Source organism: Lycium barbarum, chromosome 12, assembly GCF_019175385.1.
Source record: "Lycium barbarum isolate Lr01 chromosome 12, ASM1917538v2, whole genome shotgun sequence".
In the NCBI taxonomy this organism is placed as follows: Eukaryota; Viridiplantae; Streptophyta; class Magnoliopsida; order Solanales; family Solanaceae; genus Lycium; species Lycium barbarum.
In genome coordinates this window covers 80916682-80941084 of record NC_083348.1, presented here as the reverse complement: position 1 = coordinate 80941084, position 24403 = coordinate 80916682, and the positions used below count along the sequence as shown (strand labels likewise).

The following is a 24403-nucleotide window of genomic DNA, read 5'->3' as shown; positions in this document are numbered from 1 at the left end:
TTTCTCGCAGTAAAGGGGTATATTTGGCCCTTTCTAATTAGAAAATTTTAGGGGAAGAGGGGCAGGGTGGAGGGGAGGGTAGGGGGCAGGGTAAGAAAATATCTACCATTGTTTTTTATAAAAGTAAAATAAAATATATGAAATAGAAAATTCAAGATCTGTGAGGGCGGGGGGCATGGTGGGTGGGGTTGGTGGAGTAGTGGGTTGGTTGGTGGAGTTGGAGTGGTACATGGGTGGCGGGGTTGGGGTTGTGTGGGGTGGTGGTGGGGTCAATTGGGTTGGATTGGTTTGTGGGGGTGGGTGAAGATGAGGTGCGTTCGAGGGTGGTGGTTGGGGGGTGGGGGTGAGTTCAATGTGGGGAGAAAACAATTAATATGAAATATCATTTGTGGGATCTGTTTTCCTTACTTCCATTAAGGAAGTCATTTTTTTCCCTTATTTTCAAGGAACTTAATTTCCAAATAAAATATTTTTCAAAAATTTTGACCAACTGAACATGATAAAATTAAAAAATATTTTCCTATGTACCGAACACACTCATAGCCTTGGTTCAAGTTCATAGAATCTAAAAGAAAAAGTTATTCCACGTGAGATGAGTTTTAATATTGACATGGTCAATGATGAGTCATATAGTTGATTTCAACTAGTTTGGGACGTTGTGAGGCTGAGTGGTTGTTGCAAAAGCTGGTGCTCCCATAGTGGTTATTTTGAACATATTTCTCCTTTTTTTCTCGAAAACGTTTTTAGAAAATAAATCCAATAGAACATCATGTACACGTCTGATCGCCGACGTAGCATTGTAAATAGAGCAGGGCTGGCGCTATTATTATGAGTAGGGCGGGCATAAATATCGAAAATCGGAAAACCGGACCGAATCGAATCGAACTTCAAGAAACTGAAACCGAAAGAACCGAACCGAACTAGTTTGGTTCGGTATTTGGTGTTCACCTTGAAAAAACCAAAATTGAAATAGTCGAACTGAACTTTGATGAAACCGAATTGAATAATCGAAATTTATACATTACCCAAAAAAAATTAAAACAGTCCAGATCCATTAAGTTTAAGCTAAAAAAAAACCCAATTATCATAAGCTCTCTTTTGCTTTTATATCCCTAATTTTCTACTTCAGTTGAGAAAATCAAATATCCTTAACAAAGAAAGGTGACTAGGATGTGTCTTTAGGATTAATGTATGTCCTTTATGAGTTTTCTTAATTATTCTTACTGTAGGTATATAACACCTAGTAATCCTATATTATGATTATGGTTTTCTGTTCTTGTGTATCCTGTTTGTTTGATTTTGATTTTGATTTTAATTTGTTAGTTTTATGTTTTGTTGCTTTTGAGAATATGAATTAGTGTAAATGGAATCGCTTCTAATATCATATCAAAAAAACCGAATTGAAAAAATCGAAATCGAACCGAACCGAACCAAACTTCAAAAAACCGAAACTGAAAGAACCGAACCGAACTAGTTGGGTTCGGTGTTCGGTGTCCACCTTCAAAAAACCGAAACCGAAATAGTCAAACCAAAATTTGATAAAACCGAACGGAAGAACCGAACGCCCACCTCTAATTACGAGGGCAACATGATTTATTGAATTAAAATCAATAATTTTATATAGAATATAGAACACATGTTTATGAATACTAACACAAAGCATGCTAAAGGGAAATTGAGAAAAGTATGTACCTTGCAAGTGTTTTCCCCCAAGGTTTAATCTCTCAAGCCTCTCCAAGTTCACAATTTCTAGTGGAATGGTCCCATCAAAGTGATTGTATGACAATGACAAGTCATACAGATCTGTGCAGTTAGACTAACCTATTGGAATGTGACCACTCAATTGGTTGGAAATTATTAAAATGCTCTTGATTCTTCGAAGACGGTGGCATATATCTACTGGAAGACTTCTTGATAATTGATTATATGCGAGAGACAAAGTCTCCAATGAGGAAATGTTGAAAATGGAGAATGGATAGAGCCAGTAAGCTGGTTACCGACTAAAATCAACTCCTTTAGATTCCGAAGGTTGCCAATATCTTTGGGAATCTCACCATATAGATGATTTCTGCTCACATCGAGAGAAACAAGAAATGAGAAGTTTCCCAAGTGTGGCGGAATGGTTCCAACAATGTCCATGTTGGATATATTTAGCGCTCTCACCCTACGGTGGCGAGAGGCGCAAGTGACTCCAATTTAATGGCAAACTGAAGCTTGAGAAGACCAATTTTGGGTTAAGGGATGAGAAGAGTTTAAAGTAAAGCTGACTTTGACATCAAAAAGAGCTGATTGATCAGTGCTTATGTTTTTGTTAATGCATGTATCTAAGAAGTAGAGTTGCAAGACTACTACTGAAAGAAAGAAATAGTATGCTCTCTCCATGTGTACAAGTGATTGGTATAGTAGTATTAGAATTTGTGTAGATTAAATAAGGAATAAAGTATTCACTATAAATAGGGATAAAAGGTTGTTAAGCAATGAGTACCTTATTATCAAGGAAAGAGGCTATTGGGGCCAAAGCTGTCACGACCCAAATCATGGATCATGCGGGCACCCACACTAACCCTCTCTGGTGGGCGAACCCTTCAGGTAACTACCTTAATTTGATACAACATGCGAAATAAATACTTTTATTACAAGAAATTCCCAAAACCTGGTCTAGACTCATACAAGAGCTTCTAAGAAGTTTACAATTTGAAGTAGATAACAGACTCAAACTGGATACGACTTCTGTTTAAGGATAGAGAACAACATAAATCTAAGGAGAGACTCTGGGTTGCAAGATCTCAAATAGCTCACCCAAACGCCTTTGACGAATACCTCGAAGAGGTCGTGAGACTCCGAACATCACCTGAAAATAACTCTACACTCCACAAGGAGTGTAGCAAGAGTAGTATGAGCACAACACAAGGCTCGTAGGTATCATAGGCCGACAATGGTTAGTTCACGCATATAAACAAGAAGCAACTAACAAGTAAGCGGATAAGTAATCAAACACAGTCACAACTCTAGCACATATGAAAGTCTTGCAGTAACGATAGTCACAAGGGATTTCAATATCTCAGGTTATAAGCCTAGGGGGAAATCTATAAACTTCGAGTCCATCAAGCCTCTAAAATAAATACTTACAAACAACAACTCAATAATTCACAAATCAAAAATCAATCAGACAATGTGTCATGCAATGACATGAATAACAATTCAAATGAAGTGCTATGCAATGCAATGTCGTGCTATGTAAATGTTATGCAATGCAGTAGTCACCTCTCACACTCCATTCTCGTACACAAATGCTATGGCAATGCCTCATAGTCATGACCTATGGGGGACCCGCGAAGTCCATGTACCACTCATGCTCTCCGGCAGAAACCTCGGAGGCTATCAATTACTCTCAATCTCCGGCAAAGACCTCGGAGTCTCTCAATTATATTCAATCTCCGGCAAAGACCTCGGAGTCTCTCTGTCACTCTCAATCTCCGAAAAAGACCTCGGAGTCTCTCAATCACTCTCCTCACCATTAGGACAACATAAAAGTAATATGGAAGCATGTCATGCATGATATCAGTTTCAACTATATCATTAATATACAATAACAAGTACAAGTCATATTATTGTCCATGGATCCATCATCAATATTACCCTCCCCTTTCATAAGGTGAGTGAGCTAGTATGTGATAAAGATACAACTAGGTGATAATTACATCAAATAGCACATAAAATATGGGGTGCATGCCTCGCATGAAATCAACCTCAATAATCATCGCAGTCATAGGTTCCATAGATTCATACTAGGAAGCGCAATTCAATATTCAATTTCTCAGTACTAACCTTCCTCTTCCATATGACAAGTGAGATAACAAGAGAGAGGGAATTATATCAAGTACATGCAATCACAATATGGTAACAAGCCCACATAACAATATTGCAATAATGGCTACAAGCCCACATAACAACTGACGATACCAACCTAGATGGAATTCACCTCCACACCATGCCTGAAGACCTATCATGTTTTTCCCATTAACCACTACTATCTACATACGTTTTTCTAACCGGAGTCTAGACATAAAGTAAGTCGTAACCTACCTCAATGCCGAACAGGTGTCACGAACTTTCACGCCAAAGCTTTTTCCTTCTGAAGTGTTTCCGAACGGACAGAGTCTATCAAATATATAATCTACGTTAGAATATGAATCTAAGGGCGCCCATATTGCTATACCTATATTCGAAACCCAAAAATGCACTCCAAAAAATGGCCTTAGGCCCACAAGGGCAGATTTGGAATTTTATTGAAAAATAATTTCACCCATTATCTATGGATCATATAATTCGGGCGGCATCTCCTCTAAATAATTCACCCCATGCGAACTCCAAATTAGTTCCAAATCACAACAACAACACTAACAACCTTATGTACATCTAATCCATAAGAACATAGCATCATAACAATCCTCATAATTCTACAAAATCCAATTCATATCTCAACAATTTCATATAAACAACTACAATCTTCTTTAATCCTTTTTGAACTTAAATCATCATCACATGAGAGTACATACCAAAACAATCCAATATACGTTTGTATACAATATCCTTATACACTTTCTTCGTTAAAATGCATGAAGCATAGCACCACAATATTATGCTCCAAGGCAGCCCGCTAGATCATCAAGTCTTAACACAAGTTTGAGTTTCTCTTCCATAATTTTCCGTCCCCAACTAGTTGATTAAGGACTAAACAAACTAAGACAAAACAAAGATGGAAATGGAATCTTACCTTAAAATTAAAACAAGCTGCTTTAGTTGGCTTACAACACTTGAACGTTGCTGCCTCCATTTTTCAATTGAAGCAAAAGCTTCACCATAATCACTTGAACGTTGCTGCCCAATTTCTTTCTCAAAATGAAGTGTAAAAATGTTTTTCTCAACTTTCCTAAAAAAAAATAAAGTGTTCTTGATCGCTTACTAAGCACTACTTAAATTAATTCATAAGGTGCAAGTTGTTCCTTGGCTGCTTGCTCGCTGCTATTACTGCCCTTGTTCCTCTTCAAGGGACAGATTGTTTTATTTGCAATGAGAATTCAAAAGAACCCCTATTACATATTTTTTGAAATCTGTATAAGTATCTATATATAAATACCAACGTGCAGCACCCATGTTTTTCCTAGAAGTAGAAAGAAAAGAAAATGAATTCTCGAAAAAAAAGAAAGAGCAAGGACGTTAGTGGCTGCTATAGGCAATTGGCTTGGCAGGTCATATTAATTCTTTCCCTATAGATAGAAATATATCATCCAACCATGTATCCTTTTTTTTTTTTTTTGCTGTTGCTCTCCTTTACCTTAGTGGAAAGTGATCCCCACTTTGTGGAACTTTGTTCCATTAAAATGAAGACAAAAACGTTGCTGCATATTCTTTTCATAAGTAAATGACCTTACTTTCATAAATATGAATCCTCCTATAGTGGACCTTGGGGTCCACTTCCATAATTAACTTCAATAATAACCCTCTCATCTAAATATGTCACCTACATGTATATGACACATATGCCACTAGTTGCTGCCACACATATATATGAGTCATTTGTCATCCTACTACAATTATTAAATAATTCCTTATCCACAATCTCTTAAATTATAATCACTTAAGACTGCCAACAAAATACAACACTTTGTGGCTCTAAAAAAAAAATACAAGGTGGCCACTTTTCCTTTCACTATGCCTAAAAACGTGGAAATAAAGAATATGATGGAATCCACTTTACACTTGGCTTTATTTGGCCCATGTCCACCACTTCATCAATTACTCAAACAATTAATTATGGGTTTGTCCTATTACTCCCCAACTAAAATTATTGTCCAAAATAATTTTTTAACTCAACCATTTTGTTTTATTTAAAAATTATCCACTCCGTCAAATATCATATTTACCCACTTACACCTTATATGTGTGCCAATAATATTTCTAAAATTTACCCGTCAATTAAATAGCTGAATCATCCGTTATCGCAAGCTATAGACACCAAAAATTAGATCACGAAAAAGATATTTTAGGAATATTAAGCCTAAAAATGCTAAACGACCAAATGAGTCGTTACAAAAGCAGTGCCATAGATGAGGGGTTATAAATTTTCCAGAGGGATGGGGACTTGACTTAAAAGTCTTCTGAAAGTTTGCCCCAATCACGGCGTTAGATTCCATGGAGTCTGTAACATGTTCTTTTCTTATTTTCCTTTGATGTGTGACCCGACTGTCCATCTTTGGCATATCATGAAGCTTTTCTCATGTTGTCCAATAGCATACTGATCTTGGTCCACAAAATAAATATCACTTTGATTATTTAAATTATAACAGAAGAAACACATAGCGATGTTAAAAATCAAGATGAAAAACTATTAACCAAGTTTGATCAAGAAGAGCACATTGACACTTGCAGCTTGGGTTCGAGTTGAAGCACTTACCTGAGAATGATTTGATGAGAGGCAGAAACCCAAACCCAAATTCATTGTCGGGTCCTTTTTCCACATTTATCAGCTTATCTTTTTTTAGTCTTGGAGATAATTATAAGTTGATTTTATGACTTTAAAGTCAATGGGAATTATTTCTCTTTTTATGGGGTAGTAAGTCTTGTGATGCTGATGTATTATGACGTGGGCTGACACGGAAAGACACTTGGCATCTTAAATGAAGTGGAATGCCAAGTAGGATTTCAGTTATATATGGTCCGGTGGGTTTTCAGGCCAAACTCATTTTCTAAACAAATTAGACAAAGTTCAGTCATTTTTTAAGTTATAAAATTCAATTAACGGACTTTCCTGCAAAAATGCTACTTCCTCAATCTACTATACACTTCTACTTGTCCAGTTTTAAAAATTAAGAGATAATTTAATTTACTATTTCATACCTATTTTATCCTTATTATGAAATACTCCAATTCATTTCCTAACATTGATGACTTATAATAATTAGGGTTGATATAGTAAAATTATCATTTTATTTATTATTTTTAAGAATGTACCTAAGTCAAAGATGAACAAGTAACATAGACGGAGGGAGTATAAATTAGATGACCATTTGCATGATTAACCCCGCGATTTTGTCACCTAACCGAAGAAGCAAAAAACCAGTTTAAAATGACAAAATAAATCCAGTTGTATAAAATAAAGGGAATAACTTAAAAGATCATTGCTAAACACAAGTCCAAGGCTATTTTATGTATTTTTCAGCAACAAACACAAGATCTCCATCTACATTTCTTACACAAGTCCCACCTCCACTCATCCTTAGATGTACCATTCCGTGTTAGGCGAAAGATAGATTAAAAGCGGGCAAAATAAATACAATATCGAGAAGGCTGCATATGGTCCTTATATATTTAGAGTAACATGTGAGAAATTAGATGATGGAATTCTACACGAAATTGCAGATGGTCTTAGTTCTACCCAAAATTAATAATATTGAAATCCGTTCCTTATTCAAATGAGTTTATGGTATGGTCTCGAATTCCAAAAGAGTAGAGTGATAACACCTACAGCAAGATGCGACCAACACTTGAGCTGAAAGCTTTACTTGACAAAACTGACTTGCCAATCTTATTTAACAAGTAGTCTAAACTCACCAACTGCAGTTTAACTAATATGCTTCCATCCTCTAAATATTGCAGATATATTGCAGAAAATATTTAGAAATCTCACCATGCATCTTGTATATCATCAAGTAACTGTGACAAGTGCAAATAAAATTGATCAATATTCTTAATACGTATAGGGGCTCAATTACAAATTTTAGACCATCATGAGGCAAGCCATTAAGCCTTTTCACTAAGTAAACTATGATAATTTTAGTGTGGGCATTGCTATCTTTATTTCAGTTCAGCTATATGTTGGTGAGGTTGGATAGCATCTTAATCAACCTCAGTTTTTCACCTTGCTAGGGTGTGTTCAGATCGTGAACCTTTACGGTGTCTATGATTTTTTTTACTGTACTCCTACTTCTTTTAAGTGAAACTGAGCTAAACAAAGCAAAGACAGAGTATTTTCACTCCCAAAAGCTACAGGATGCAGTTTTGAGGCAAAAAGCTTAGGCTAAATGGCTAGACGATGGGGACAAAAACATCGCATACTTTCACAGTATGATCAAAAGGAGAAGAAGGATATTGGCAATTCAAAGAATACAAGATGAGAATGGAACTTGGAGGGAAGGCAATACAGAGATTTGTATTCCCTAAAGGTTATTGAAAGCAAGTGACATCCATCTTAGCGTAGAGATATTGGAAGAGCTCATCCGATTTGGAAGAACTTAATTTATTATACTGCAAATAGAGTCTCTCTAATTTCTGAAGACTCCCAACCTCTCTGGGTATAATTCCTGCCAAATTATAGAGATAAAGAAAGATCCATAATGCTTTTTCTAACTTCAGTGAAAACCCTCCGAAAGAGTTTGTCTGACTGCTCAAGTTTTCAAATTTTGCATCCATGTATAGATAATGATATACACTATCATCTCAATTGTGACTTGTGTGTGAGTGAAATATGTGAATTATAGTTCTGCTTTAAATCTACAGTCACTGGGACACCTCCATTCATCTTGGTAACCAAAAGAGCCTAGCTGGTAGTTGAGCATTTTACACTACTACTCTCCATTGATTTTTGAAGCTGATATCTACATAATAATGATCATCAATATTATACAAGGCATTCTCCATGCCAACTTTAGTACATATCTTATATGTAAAAATTATTTGACACACACACACACCACACTCAAAATATGCACAAGAGAAAAGCACAAGAGAAACAAGAACGTCCTAATCTCGGACCAAGTGTTGGTTATCATCTCACTTGGGGTCACCCAAATTTGCTAACGCCAGGAAGAGAAGGCAGCACTACCTGTACAGAAGTTTAAATGGGATCAAATTTAAGTTGGCACAAATATTATGAATACAAACTAAGCACACCCAAAAATATACTATACTATAATAGTAATGGACACTTGAGTTGCTTTCTTAACTTTTCAACATAAAGCATATTTTTCAACTTTCACCACAATTAAATTTCAATAGGCAAGAATGTTGGTCCTTCTCCTTATAAATTTTTCATTTATTTACTCACTAAAGAAGTTCTCTTCGAACTCAGAAAGTAACAATAACCTAGGATACTCAGAAAGTTATGCACAAACCCAGAAAGATCACAATTGGTAACAGGGATACCAATGATAAATCTATTTGGGAGACTACCAATTACGGTCTTTTCTGCTGGTCTCCTGCTTATGATCTTCTTAGACAAAGTAGAGAAAAACAGAATCTATGGACTGATGTTTGGAGGGAAAAAATTCCTTTTATGATTTACTTCCTTCTATGAAGAACTCCTAAAAGGGAAAATCCCTATAGATGATATATCAACTAACTTTGGTCTACCACAATGTGGTATCATGAAATAACACCTAACTTGGATGTTTTTGCCATGAATTCAGATGAAGATATATGCGCATCCATCATGGCTGCATTAGCCATTTCAAAGAAGAATAAAAAATGAAATAAAAACTAACTTAGGTCTTTTAATTGTCTCCAGGTGCTATAAGGACTGCTACTCAAGCTATACCTGCTTTTATCTGTTGGAAACTTTGGAAGGCTAGGTCTGCATTTAGATATGGTAACAAAAGAACAACTGTCACTACAATCTGCAACAAGGTTCTATTTCATCTCAAGGTTTATTTTACCAGAAACAATTTTCATACCACCAGCTATGTCAATTCACTAAAAAAAAATAGATAATTTGCGGAGGTTAAAAATGCAATTAACGGAGGTTATAAACCTCCACCAAATAATTAATTTCTTGGCGAGCCATAAATAAATGAAAATAATACTATATAATTGCTAGATATTAAAAATAGTGAATCTACCTTGAGTAGATAAAAACTTTAAAAACTGAAGGTATAATGGGAATGAAACAAGAATGAGGCAATCAATTGAAACAATATGACTTCTTGCAGATTAATGATGATATTAGACAGATTCAATCTATGAGCTCACTTGGCCATTTCACTTTCACACTTACCTTAAGAAAAAGTAACACTCCTGCTTACATGCTTGCTAACTTGGCCGAACAGTGCAAAATAACTATCCTCTTTACTGAGGCTACAAATCTTCCTTTTAAGATTATATCCACATTGAAGAATGATGTAATTGGCAAGCCTAACATTAGAATCTGAGTGAAGAGAGAGGCAACTTTATTCTTTAACTTGGCTGTCTTCTTTGCTTCCTTTTTGTATGTTTTCAATACCATTTTTTTCACGCTTAATTTGTGATATATTACATTTTCTTTAATTAAGCTATCCATTCAGGCTTTCACCCAGTTCTAATGTGAAATATTACATTAGATCTAGTAAACTAATTATTAAGTATTATTTGATGTAAAATAACACATCATATGCGATAATAAAAGGACTAAAAGAAAATTACCTGGTGCAATATAGCTCACTGTAGCAAGTGTATTAGTATGAGCAATTGATTCCCCGTCTCCTAATAATTTGGTCTGGCTAAAGTCACTCACATGTCCAACCAACTTTCGTCTAGCAAGACATTGCTAGGCTTCAAGTCACTATGTACAACAACTGTTGCATAACCATGGTGGAGATATTCCAAAGCAAATGCAACATCGATCATTATGTCTAATCTTTGGGTCATATTCAAGAAGTAATCATCAGAATGTGACCATTGCTCCGGGCTTCCATTGGGCATGTACTCTAGAAGTCGTGCTTTAAAATCCATGTTAGCACAACTGCTGATAACTTTGGTAATATTTCTCTGCCGAAGGTTGCGTAAATCAGAACTTTTGAATGCACCTTCAACCTGTCAATTAAACTCTTTGATTCCCAAAGTCATCCCATTTGAAAAGATGCTCTTGTAAACAGAGCCAAAACCTCCACGACCTAGCAAGTTGCATTGGTCGAACCCTCGAGTTGCCCTTTCAATTTAAATATATGAAATCCTGGCTAATATCATTGTTGTAGGTAAGGATTCAGCTTGAGTTGGAACATTTCTATTCCGACGTCTCCTTAACATAAACACAACGATTGATCCAACTACCATTAGTGAAGCTCCCAACAGGACAAGTATTATGAGAAGCACTTTACTTCTCCTTGAATGATGAAAAGACATAGTCATACAAGGCTGGAAAAGCAAATCGCCGCACTTTGCTTCTCCTTTATTTGGAATTTCACCTTCTAATCTATTGATATGATCTTGTCTTTGAAGACGGTGGCATATTGTAATTCATTATATGTGAGAGCTAAAGTCTCCAATGAGGAAAAAGGACAAAAAGAAAACAAAGTCAAGGTGTTTTCTAGGCTAAACATTTTGCCGGTCTCTTAGCAGGCTCTTGAAGTTGACATCCACATGATTGCAATCATTAATATTATATTAGGGATTCCTTAATTAATTAAAACTTTAATATGATCCTTATGAGTTGAATTCATTTGACAGACATATACAGTTGAAACATTCACAAGAGATAAGTACCAATTCTTCTTCTACTATTAGTTGTCACAAGATTTCAAGAAAAAAGAGGTGCAGTCTCCTCTCAGTGAGAATATTAGGTTTTTGAATTATCCACGAATATACTGAACCACAGTATTAAATTAAAGGACTCCTAAACTTGATATCTAGGAATAATGATCATTAATAACATTATACTAGGCATCCTGCCATACCATTAGTACACATCTTTATATAAAAGTTATTTGACACACACATATACTCAAACTTGAAATCGTACACGAGATGAGAGCACAATAAATAATAAAAGTTTAAATCTCGGACCAAATGGTGGTTGTCATCTCAATTGGGGTCATCCAAATTTCCTAACACCAGGTGGAAGAGGCATCCCTACCTTTAAAAATATTAATTGGGATCAAACTTGAGTTGGCCTTGAGCAGAAGACCAATTGAGAAATAGGAAAAGACCTGAGTCTATCAGTATAATATATCAAGATACCTATTTCCCTACACCATTTGCATTAGACCTCAATTTCTTTTCTTATTTTCCCTTGTTCTTTTGAACTCTTGAATTTATTGAACTAAAGTTTCTTTTTCAATTTCACTGGTCTTTGTTTTCCATTTATTCTCCTTCTTAAACTAGACTCTTAAAGAAGTTGTCCTCCAATCCAATTCTCCTCTTCTTCTTCTTCTTTTCTCTTTTTACTTCAGGGGTATATATTTGTATGAAAAAAATTACCCAGTTCAACATTTATATATGGTACAAACAAGACAATAATCCATTCTATTCCTAAATAAGGAAAAAATTCATCGAATATCTGAGAAAGTTGGATATTTACCTTCACATGAACCTTGCTACATCATTTGCGAAGGAATTCCAGTTTGGTCTTCTTGATATTTGCCAGGACTTCTTTCATGTTCAATCTTTCATTGGGAGTTTCAGTTGTACAATGCAATGCCAACTCCAAAATAGAGGACACACAATGCAACTTTTTCTGGAAATCAATCTCTTCTGGTTCCATTAATGTGACATCAATAATCTCCTCTAGTGCTGCATGTAGCAAATTATAGACCCAACTCCTCATGCTCAAATTTTCTTTAAACATTTCATCATATGGCTTTTTTCTTGTGAAAGTCTCCATGACCATTATCCCATAGCTATACACATCACATCTTCTAGAAACTAATCCTACTGTTCCGTACTCTGATCCAATGTTACTGGAGTAATTAGTTTCTTAATGTGCCAAATAAATAAACGAAAATAATAGGCATATATTTGGAAGATATAAAAACAGTTGAATCTACCTTAAATAGATAAAAATAAAATAAATGAAGGTACAACAGGAATGAAACAAGTGTAAGGAAATTAACTGAAACGATATTACTGCAAGTTTCTTTTTCTTTATGGTCGTATGCATAAATATAGAGTTTGACAGTTATATTTCGATGTTCTCAGCACCATCATTTTCATGCAAAATCTGTGATATATTACATCAAAACTCGCATAAGTACTAGTTAATGTACAATAACACTTTATATTCGATAATGAGAGACCAAAAAGAAAGTTACCCCGTGCGATGTAGCCCATCGTTGCAAGTGTTTTAGTATGAGCAATAGATTCCCCTTCTCCTAATAACTTCGCCTGGCAAAAGTCACTCACATGTCCAACCTGTCTTTCATCTAGCAAGACATTTCTAGGCTTTAAGTCACTATGTACAACAACTGTTACATAACCATGATGGAGATATTCCAAAGTAGATGCAACATCGATCATTATGTCTAATCCTTGGATCATGTTCAAGAAGTAACCATCAGAATGTAACCACTGCTCCAGGCTTTCATTGGGCATGTACTCTAGAAGTAAAGCTTTAAAATCCAAGTTTGTACAACTGGTGATAACTTTGGTAAGATTCCTATGGCGAAGGTTGGGTAGAACTTCGCATTCAGAATCAAAACTCTTGAATGCACCTTCTATCTGTAAATTAAACACTTTGATTGCCCTAACCATCCCATTTGCAAAGATGCCCTTGTAAACAGAGCCATAACCTGCACAGCCTAGCAAGTTGCATTGGTCGAACCCTTGAGTTGCCCTTTCAACTTCAAAGTATGAAATCCTGGCTAGTGTTGTTGCAGGAAAGGATTCAGCTTGAGTTGTTGCTAATACGTTCAAGACTGTTGTCATTGCTATTCATGTAAAAATCAACAATGCAAAGCTTGAAATTTATGAAGGAAATCAAAGTTAATAATTTGATAAAGTAACTTGATATATAGTTTAATTTGATTGTCTCGGTTTGTCTTCATTTAAAAACAGCAAGCAGAGACACATTTAAATTATATGTGGGGGTTCAATTGAATCCATAACTTTCAATTTGGAGCATATATTTATGTGGATAAAATGACTAAAATTATAATAATAGTAGATATAAAACTATAACTTCAAAATACAATGGTTCAATGCTAAAAAAAAATTAAGATCCATAGAGTTTAAATCCTAGATGCGCCCTTGATAGCAAGAAGTATAAAACCTAAAGAATAAGCTTTTCTAAATAAGTAACTAACATATGAATCTCTAGTATTGTTAATTAGCATAATGAAATTAAAACAAATCATCAACATTCATGTGAACAATATTGATAAAAACTGACCAAGATTATTGCAATTGGTGGTGATAGAGACTAAAATGGTCTTGCAGCTAATTCCGTCAATTCTTTACTCATTGCAATCTCTTCAGCTTCTTCAGTGTCTAAAATCACCATAAAATAAGAGAATTTATGAATTTTTTTATTTTACCTCTAAATTATATTATCTTTGGCAACTGCATCCAATGTATCATAGCCTAAGTGAGAAGAAACCTCTGCAAAAGGAAAACCCACAACACAAAAAACGTTAGTATTTCTAGGTATAAAGCAAATAACAAATTAATGGGTGCAATTTTTGTAACACCTATAACGTATTCATAGCGGGTTACTTCATAAATAGTTAAATGACAGCAATTGAGCTAATACACGTTAGGTAACCTATTTGAATTAACTATATAAAAGGATAAGACCTATTTGAATTGGGAAAATATCTTTTAATTATGACATGATTAATATTATAAAATGGATAATAGCACACGATTTTTTTGGTTGGTAAAGTGGAGTGTATATCATGTTTTTTAATTTATCATGCACATATATCATCTTATTTAAATTAAAAATCTTTTTTTTAAGATGATAATTATCATAGGAAAAGATTACAACTTTTTTGAAGAAATACGAAGTCTAAGGGATTACAATTTTTATGTAACTATCTACCCATCTAGGTATAACAGGATAATTGAAAAGAGATTCAATTCAATCCAAGTTCCAATTTCTTTTATCTCAATTCAAAATTTTACATATTCCAAGTCAAATTCAAACTTTCTTATCTCAATTCAAATATTATCATCTTTGAAATATTAATTTATTAATTTTCGTTTGAATTTAATTTTGTCCTAATTCTCATTAACTTTGTCCTAAAATTGTCAAATGGCTTGTTATTAGTTTGCCGCTTCACTTAACCACATTGCTTATACCTCTCCTATTTTATATACTAACTAATTTTCGTACCCGCGCGGTGCACGCGCTCAATATCAAAAGAAACTAATAGTAATAAATTATCATATCTAATTTATAATATCATCATATCAAATCTAATTACTTATAAACTGTCATCCATGTGAAAATTGCAAATCATTTATTTTCTCTTTATAAGTCAATTTCTAATGCTCTTACACGTGAAGAGTTGATTAAAGGATTAAAAATAATTCTTTAACATCCTTTTAAGTTAAAAAGGAAAAAAAGAATAAGAAAGTTTTGATATCTAAGTTTTATAATTATCCCTTACACATAATATTTTAATTTGCTTAACCCCCCCTACCCCCACCCCCACTGATGTGCCGTGAATTTTGGCACATTTTATGCCTTTGTAACTAGAAGTGTTGCGTGTTTTTAAGTGTTTTTACATTGTTTCTTATGATATTTTTGTGTTTTATAGGGTTGATTAACTAAGGATTGGAAATGAGATGAAACGCTGAAAAACGGACAAATTGGAGCTAAATGACGGTCCGTAACATATGTTACGGACCGTAACGGGATCAGTAACTCATGTTACGGTTCGTACCATCGAACTGTAACAGGGCCTAAATTTCCAGAAAGCTTTCATTGAAACCATCAGTGTTACGGTCCGTAACATATCACCGTAACATCGGCTAAATTTCTAGAAAGTTTTCAATGAAACCATCAGTGTTACGGTGTAGTGTTACGGTCCGTAAATCATGTTACCGTCCGTAACATAGCACCGTATCATCAGTCAAATTTACAGAGAGTTGCCAAGTAAAGTCACAAGTTACGCCTCAGAAGGACGGACCGTAACACAGGTTACGGTCCGTCGCATGGTGACCGTAACATCAAAGCTGACAAATGACGAACTAAAGGACGGACCGTAACCTGAGTTACGGTCCGTAACAATACGGCGTAAGGGCATTTTTATCCAGAAACTTGGCGCGACTTTTGGCTCTATAAATACTTAATGTAGGGTTTTAATTCATCATTCAGATTTTATTTTGGAGGCACAAACCCTAGGTCCTTAATCTTAGAAGTGGTTGAAGCATTTAAGACAACAACTTCACTCTCATTCCATCTTGTAATTGCATTGTAAGTTCATTATGTTTACTTGTAAGTTTTCTTTGTTATCCAAAATCACGTGTAGCTAATTTTAAAGCTAAGGTTGTGGAACCCATGATGGATATTATGTGAATGGGTTTCTATCATTGATATATGCATAATGGTTGTTGGTATTCATTCAATTTTTATACTTTAGTGTTGGGTGATGATTGCAAGCATTATCCTAAGCCATTATATTAACTGTTCTTGAGAAAGAAAGTTAGTATTGGTAAGATTGAATGACAATAACTCGAGGCGTTAACCCTCGTTTAATAGACTAACTTAGAAATAAGAATAAGTCTAAATTGGCATTATTGGTCGCTCTTCGATTGTAACTCTTTTATATTCGGAAGAATCATAAAGAGGAAATACGACTTAACTGTTGGGAAACATTAAGAAGTCTTTAAGAGACCAAGTGTATATTTATAGAACAACCATTAGAAGTATATCACATTGAAACCTGAAGCATAATATCAAATCAAATTGGGGAACACAACCTTAGTCTCTCTCTCACATTAATTACATTTTAAGTCAAAGTATTCAATTACATTATTCAACTATCAATTCAAACTATCCGGAATAGGATTAAAGCATTTAAAGACTGGTATCGCATACGATTAGTACTCTTTTCTCTCCATATTCCCTGTGGGATTCGACCCTAACCTTGTTGGGTTACTATATTTGAAAACGTCCACTTTACATCATTAATTGGTGTAATTTGAGCGTATCAAATTTTGGCGCCGTTGCCGGGGAATACGGTTGAGAAATTACTGATTGTTGTGTACTCTTCTTTAAAACTTTTTCTATTCCATCACACCTTGTTTGCTGTTATAGTGAACTAGGTGAACATGGTAGGAAGACACGATCGCAATCAAGGAAACCAAGGGGGAATCCAAGTGAACCATCCTGCACCAGAAGAAGAGGAGGATGAGAATGTATTTGCGGAATTCATCGACGAAGCTGATTATGCTTCTGCTGTAGTTCCTCCTAGAACGGGAAATGATAATTTCAAAATTGATAGTTCTATCTATCAGCTATTGAAACTTGAAGGCTATTTCCAAAATTCTCCGGAGGATTGTCCACTTCGACACCTGAAGAATTTCGTGCATGTATGTTCTCAACAATCTGAAGGTGTTGTTCCTGTTGATGCACTGCGGTTACGGGTTTTCAAATATTCCTTGGCTGGCCAAGCAAGGGAATGGTATGAAAAGCTCCTCAGCAATACTATTCATACCTGGAACGAGTTAGCCAATATATTCTTGAAAAAGTGGTTCCACCAAGCAAAAAGGCTGAGCTTAGGGACAAGATCTTTGAGTTCAAACAAGGAACAATTATATGAAGCATGAGAGCGTTTCAAATATTATCTAGCTCAATCTCCGACTCATGGATTTCCGGATGCTATCCTCACCGAAAAATTCTACAAGGGGTTAGATACCATGAATCAAATTGTTGTCAACACTGCAGCTGGGGGATGCTTCATGGACAAATCATTTGTCAACATCACCAGGTTGCTCGACAAGCTTACTACCCACAACCAATCTTGGCATTCTAGTGATAGTGAAATCCTATCTTATGGTAGTCCCTCTGCTGCCGCGGTGGCCAAAGAAAATCATGAGCGAGATCATGCTTTTGCTCAATTGCAAATTACTGTGGATTTATTATCGAAGAGGCTTATGGAGAAAGAAGTAAAAAGTGTGAATGTTATTGAGGAGATGCCACCTCATGCTCCCGGAATGTACCAAGTCTCGGAGGAAGCTTATCTAGAGGGGCAGCCACAACGCGAGGATGCAAATTATATCGATCACTCTCAAGAGGGTTATCAAAATCCATGGAGACCCCAACAACAAAGCAATCAATATGGTCGAAATGAATATGGAGGCTCGGACAGAAGGGATTACAACAATAACAATTATGGTAATCAGAATTCAAATGCCTATGTTCCACCAAAAGGTCGTACATCAAACTCTCAGAATTGGATAGAAAGTCCATCCAATGATCAAGGAACCTCTCGGATGGAAACCATGCTTGAAAAGATATTGGAAAATTAGCACAAAAGTGACAAGAAGATGGAAAATTTGACTGAAGTGGTAGGCTCTCACACCGCTTCGATTCATAAACTCGAGTCACAAATGAGAGATCTGTCTCGTGAACAACATCCACCGCAAATAGGAGGCCTTCCTAGCGACACAGTTCCGAACCCAAGGGGTAGTGGAGGCGATCACATTGCCTCATGCAAAGCTATTTCCACTAGAAGCGGAAAGATCCTTGATGCGGTAAAATAGAAAATGGTTGAACCTATCAGTGTCGAGCTGACTATTGATGAGATTATTGAAGAAAAGGTTGGGGAAGAAATAGAGGCACCAGTTGAAGTGCCTTTTGTTGTGGAAAAAGAGAAGGAAGCACACCTTAGTGTTCAAAAGGGTGACGAGGAGCAAAGTGTTGAAAAAGCCACCGGAGAGAGCTTTCAAAAGAGTAAGGTCGCGGGGGAAATCAAACCCTTGACTCAAACTTATAAGTCTCCTCCTCCGTTCCCACAAAGATTGATGAAAAGAACGGAGGATGCCAATTGCCAACGATTCTACGACCAATTGAAGGGGTTGTCAATGAATGTTCCATTCCTAGACGCATTCCAGGAGATGCCGGGATTTGCCAAATACTTGAAAGATTTGTTGACAAAGAAAAAGCTAGTCAAGCATGATATGGTGGGAGTCACCCACCGTGTGAGTTCTATTATTTCGTCATCAAATGTTGAGAAGAAGGGAGATCCTGGGGCTTTCACGATCCCTTGCACCATCAGTCATCATAATTTTGCTCGTGCTTTATGTGACAATGGAGCTAGTATTAATTTGATGCCACTAGCCATATATAAGCAATCCGAGTTAGGAACACCTAAACCAACAAGCATGCGTCTCCAAATGGCCGACAGAACAATTAAAAGACCGGTGGGGGTTGTTGATGATATCCTTGTTAGAGTGGGGAAATTCTTATTACCCGCAGATTTTGTCATCCTTGATTGTGCGGTTGACAAAGAAGTCCCAATTATTTTGGGGGGCCATTTCTTGTTACCGGAAGAGCCTTAATGGACTCGGAAAGGAATGAAATAAAATTCCGGGTCAATGATGAAGAAGTAACCTTCCAAGCTAGCAAAGGGTTAAAGTTTCCTAGTGCTTATGAAAGCATTTCTATCATCGATTCATTCGATGAGATAGACGAAGCGGTGGAGCATCACCTAGAAGAGGAGCACTTTGATAAGACACTTGCAGCTATTTTGGTGAACTTTGAGGCGGATGACATGATGGGATATATCGAAACAGTTAATTCTCTCATTGGCAGGGGTTCGTATTCTAATGAGCCGAAGAAATTATCTCTCGATCTTGATAAAAGAACCACTCCTCCAGCTAAGCCTTCGATTATTGAGCCTCCAAAACTTGAGCTCAAGCTACTTCCTTCTCATTTGAAGTATGCTTTTCTTTGCCCAAATAATACTTTACCGGTTATTCTTTCATCTTTGCTGAATGAGGATCAAACTCAAAAGGTGCTTGAAGTATTGCGGGTGTATCGCAGATCCATCGGGTGGATGATCAGTCGTGAAATTACGCGATATTCGATGCTAATTCCTTAAGTTTTTGTGACTCTTTAAGCACTTTTATTGTTACTTTTTGTGTTTTTATGTTGTTTTGTAGGAAAAGATGCCCGGAGAGCATAAAAGAGCAAAATGGATCAAAATGGAACAAAATAGAGCAAAACAAGCTAAGATAGATGAAATGAACCAGAGCATCACCTGGGAATCGCAGGTACTGCATGCGAGTCGCAGGTGGTGCAACATCTGTTGACAGAGAATGGCCAAACAATGATGCAACACATGTGACTCGCATGTGGAACCCGCGAGTCGCATCCTATGTCGCAGATGCTGCACCTCGGCTGATTTATGAGATATTGGTGCTCTATCCAGTTTTATGTGATCTAGAAGTGATCGGAAGAAACCAAGTGAAAAGAAAGTCAAAAAGAGGCCAAACTGGACATTTTTGCAAAACTGTCAAAACTGGACAGTTTTGCAAAAAATGGGACAGATTTGCAAAACTGAAACTTTGGGGTTTATTTTGTCATTGTTTGGACTTGGAAAAATTGGAAAACATAAAAGGAATACTTGGGGGGAAATCAGATCATCTTTGGTCATTTTGCAAGTTTTGGAGGCTAGGGTTTCACCTACACTGTTGGAGGAGAAGATTGGAGCACTTTAATGAGATAATTCTTAAACCTTTCTTCAATTCCTTGTTTTGTATTGAATATTTAAGTGTGTAGTATTTAATTTCTAGACTTGAATCTTGATTGTGAAACTATTCTTGATTAAAGTTTGGATTGAAACTCTTGTTATGCTTATGTATTGAATGATTCTTATTGCTATTGAAGTGGGTCTTTGTTGATTTAATTAATCTCGTTCTTGAATGTTTCCAAAGGGATTAGCTAACCCTAGGACTCACCCATTTACTTAGATTGAGCTTGGAAGAGGAAATCTAGGTTGGGAAAGATTAATTAACAAGAATTTGGGTCATTAAACTCATCTAATAACTTGAGCTCGGAAGAGGAGAGTTACTTGAGGTTAAATTGATTGTGCCTAATATCACACTCTAAGGCTTGGAAAAGCTTAGAGTAAATTCATTGATTTGGTTGGAAGACTTTCAATGAGATTTTAGATATCATTATCTATCAACACAAACCCGCTCTTAGTTGTAAAATCGTAACATACGTTGGATCGTTATTTGAGTGTAATCTCCTATTATCCATGCTTGTGGCCATTGATCATTTTACTTGCTTTCTAGGTTAGTTTACATTTCCGCATTAGTTATAATTCTCTCAAAAACCCAAAATATTATCCATCGTTTGGCTTTAGCGTAGTTGGTGAAAATTCCTTACTTTCTTAATCGCCTAGCATATTGTTCCCTGTGGGATCGACCCTGACTCATAGTTGGGTAAATATATTGCATACGACCGTGTACACTTTCTCTTTAAGGAGTGTATTTGGACGTTATCAGTGGACTATTGCAGATATTAGGGGAATGATGAGTCGTGAAATTAAGCGATATTCGATGCTAATTCCTTAAGTTTTTGTGACTCTTTAAGCACTTTTGTTGTTACTTTTTGTGTTTTTATGTTGTTTTGTAGGAAAAGATGCCCGGAGAGCATAAAAGAGCAAAATGGATCAAAATGGACCAAAATGGAACAAAATAGAGCAAAACAAGCTAAGATAGCTGAAATGAACCAGAGCATCACCTGCGAATCGCAGGTATTGCATGCGAGTCGCAGGTGGTGCAGCATCTGTCGACAGAGAATGGCCAAATAAAATAAGACAATGATACAACACATGCGACACCATATGCGACTCGCATGTGGAACCCGCGAGTCGCATCCTGTGTCGCAGATGCTGCACCTCGGCTGTTTTATGAGATATTGGTGCTCTATCCAGTTTTATGTGATCTAGAAGTGATCGGAAGAAACCAAGTGAAAGGAAAGTCAAAAAGAGGCCAAACCCACATGCGACTCGCATGTGGAACCCGCGAGTCGCATCCTGTGTCGCAGATGCTGCACCTCGGGTGATTTATGAGATATTGGTGCTCTATCCAGTTTTATGTGATCTAGAAGTGATCGGAAGAAACCAAGTGAAAAGAAAGTCAAAAAGAGGCCAAACTGGACATTTTTTCAAAACTGTTAAAACTGGACAGTTTTGCAAAAACGGGACAGATTTGCAAAACTGAAACTTTGGGGTTTATTTTGTCATTGTTTGGACTTGGAAAAATTGGAAAACATAAAAGGAATACTTGGGGGGAAATCAGATCATCTTTGGTCATTTTGCAAGTTTTGGAGGCTAGGGTTTCACCTACACTGTTGGAGGAGAAGATTGGAGCACTTTAATGAGATAATTCTTAAACCTTTCTTCAATTCCTTGTTTTGTATTGAATATTTAAGTGTGTAGTATTTAATTTCTAGACTTGAATCTTGATTGTGAAACTATTCTTGATTAAAGTTTGGATTGAAACTCTTGTTATGCTTATGTATTGAATGATTCTTATTGCTATTGAAGTGGGTCTTTGTTGATTTAATTAATCTCGTTCTTGAATGTTTCCAAAGGGATTAGCTAACCCTAGGACTCACCCATTTACTTAGATTGAGCTTGGAAGAGGAAATCTAGGTTGGGAAAGATTAATTAACAAAAATTTGGGTCATTATACTCATCTAATAACTTGAGCTCGGAAGAGGATAGTTACTTGAGGTTAAATTGATTGTACCTAATATCACACTCTAAGACTTGGAAAAGCTTAGAGTAAATTCATTGATTTGGTTGGAAGACTTTCAATGAGATTTTAGATATCATTATCTATCAACACAAATCCGCTCTTAGTTGTAAAATCGTAAAATACGTTGGATCGTTACTTGAGTGTAATCTCCTATTATCCATGATTGTGGCCATTGATCATTTTACTCGCTTTCTAGGTTAGTTTACATTTCTGCATTAGCTATAATCTTTCTCAAAACCCCAAAATATTATCTATCGTTTGGCTTTAGCTTAGTTGGTGAAAGTTCCTTACTTTCTTAATCGCCTAGCATATTGTTCCCTGTGGGATCGACCCCGACTTATAGTTGGGTAAATATATTGCATACGACCGTGTACAATTTCTCTTTGAGGAGTGTATTTGGACGTTATCAACGGTCCGTAACATAGCACCGTAACATCAGCCAAATTTCCAGAGAGTTGTCAAGTAAAGTCACAAGTTACGCCTTAGAAGGACGGATCGTAACACAGGTTACGGTCCGTCGCATGGTGACCGTAACATCAAAGCTGACAAATGACGAACTGAAGGACGGACCGTAACCTGAGTTACGGTCCGTAACAATGCGGCGTAAGGGTATTTTTGTCCAGAAACTTGGCACTATTTTTGGCTCTATAAATACTTAATGTAGGGTTTTAATTCATCATTCAGATTTTGTTTTGGAGGCACAAACCCTAGGTCCTTAATCTTAGAAGTGGTTGAAGCATTTAAGACAACAACTTCACTCTCATTCCATCTTGCAATTGCATTGTAAGTTCATTATGTTTACTTGTAAGTTTTCTTTGTTATCCAAAATCACGTGTAGCTAATTTTAAAGCTAAGGTTGTGAAACCCATGATGGATATTATGTGAATGGGTTTCTATCATTGATATATGCATAATGATTGTTGGTATTCATTCAGTTTTTATACTTTAGTGTTGGGTGATGATTGCAAGCATTATCCTAAGCCATTATATTAACTGTTCTTGGGAAAGAAAGTTAGTATTGGTAAGATTGAATGACAATAACTCGAGGCGTTAACCCTCGTTTAATAGACTAACTTAGGAATAAGAATAAGTCTAAATTGGCATTATTGGTCGCTCTTCAATTGTAACTCTTTTATGTTCAGAAGAATCATAAAGAGGAAATGCGACTTAACTGTTGGGAAACATTAAGAAGTCTTTAAGAGACCAAGTGCATATTTATAGAACAACCATTAGAAGTATATCACATTGAAACCTGAAACATAATATCTAATTAAATTGGAGAACACAACCTTAGTCTCTCTCTCTCACATTAATTACATTTTAAGTCAAAGTATTCAATTACATTATTCAACTATCAATTCAAACTATCCGGAATAGGATTAAAGCATCTAAAGACTGGTATCGCATACGATTAGTACTCTTTTCTCTCCATATTCCATGTGGGATTCGACCCCAACCTTGTTGAGTTATTATATTTGACAACGTCCGCTTTACATCATTAATAGGTGTAATTTGAGCATATCACCCACCCCCACCCAACACCCCACCTTTTTTTTTATTTATTTGGTTCAGGCAATTCTTTACCCGCTCCAATTCATGTTAAATATTCATTGGAAAAAATTATATTAATATTGAAGTTTTTCTTAATTATTACTCCTATCTTAATTCTCTTTATACTAAAAATGAATTTACGATATTTCATCTAAATTAAAAAAAAAAATAACAACACTCAACTGAAATAAGTTAATAGTTCAAATCAAATTCAAAATATAAGCGCACTCGATTAAAAAATAAACTACATTCCATGTTATTTTATTGCCTATTAATATAGTCCAAAGTTTGCCATGTGAATTTCTAATAATTTGTTACTTGGATAAATATTATTTCCCGCTACACATATCTACCACTCGAGCATGAGTTCTATATTGGAAAATGA

At 35.9% G+C, this 24403-nt stretch overlaps 2 protein-coding genes, 1 long non-coding RNA gene and 1 pseudogene across 10 annotated transcripts; all 4 read right to left on the bottom strand.

Annotated features, from left to right (window-relative positions):
• Positions 1-2584: 2584 nt before the first annotated feature.
• On the bottom strand, positions 2585-6591 carry LOC132621524 (uncharacterized). Its single transcript, XR_009575549.1, has 3 exons — positions 6458-6591; positions 4087-4161; positions 2585-2863 (listed from the first exon to the last, which is right to left on the bottom strand). It is a non-coding gene; the product is annotated as an uncharacterized LOC132621524 (long non-coding RNA).
• Positions 6592-8226: 1635 nt separating this feature from the next.
• On the bottom strand, positions 8227-10764 carry LOC132624513 (receptor kinase-like protein Xa21). Its single transcript, XM_060339280.1, has 5 exons — positions 10560-10764; positions 10456-10515; positions 9596-9631; positions 9438-9494; positions 8227-8363 (listed from the first exon to the last, which is right to left on the bottom strand). Exons 1-5 carry the CDS (start codon positions 10762-10764, stop codon positions 8227-8229), a joined length of 495 nt encoding a protein of 164 aa, XP_060195263.1.
• On the bottom strand, positions 8548-14600 carry LOC132621523 (receptor kinase-like protein Xa21). Of its 8 annotated transcripts, XR_009575548.1 has the most exons (5): positions 14433-14600; positions 14280-14343; positions 13059-13673; positions 10456-12693; positions 8548-8884 (listed from the first exon to the last, which is right to left on the bottom strand). XR_009575548.1 is itself a non-coding variant. In XM_060335829.1 (3 exons), the coding sequence occupies exons 1-2, from the start codon at positions 13669-13671 to the stop codon at positions 12350-12352; spliced, it is 957 nt and encodes a 318-aa protein (XP_060191812.1). In that variant the 5' UTR covers positions 13672-14600; the 3' UTR covers positions 8548-8884; positions 12329-12349. The 8 variants fall into 8 exon arrangements, 1 of the variants encoding a protein (XP_060191812.1); XR_009575546.1 differs by having other exon boundaries at positions 10456-11050; positions 12329-12693; positions 13059-14600; XR_009575545.1 differs by having other exon boundaries at positions 14135-14600.
• Positions 14601-17465: 2865 nt separating this feature from the next.
• On the bottom strand, positions 17466-17564 carry LOC132625330 (small nucleolar RNA R71; annotated as a pseudogene).
• Positions 17565-24403: the final 6839 nt, after the last annotated feature.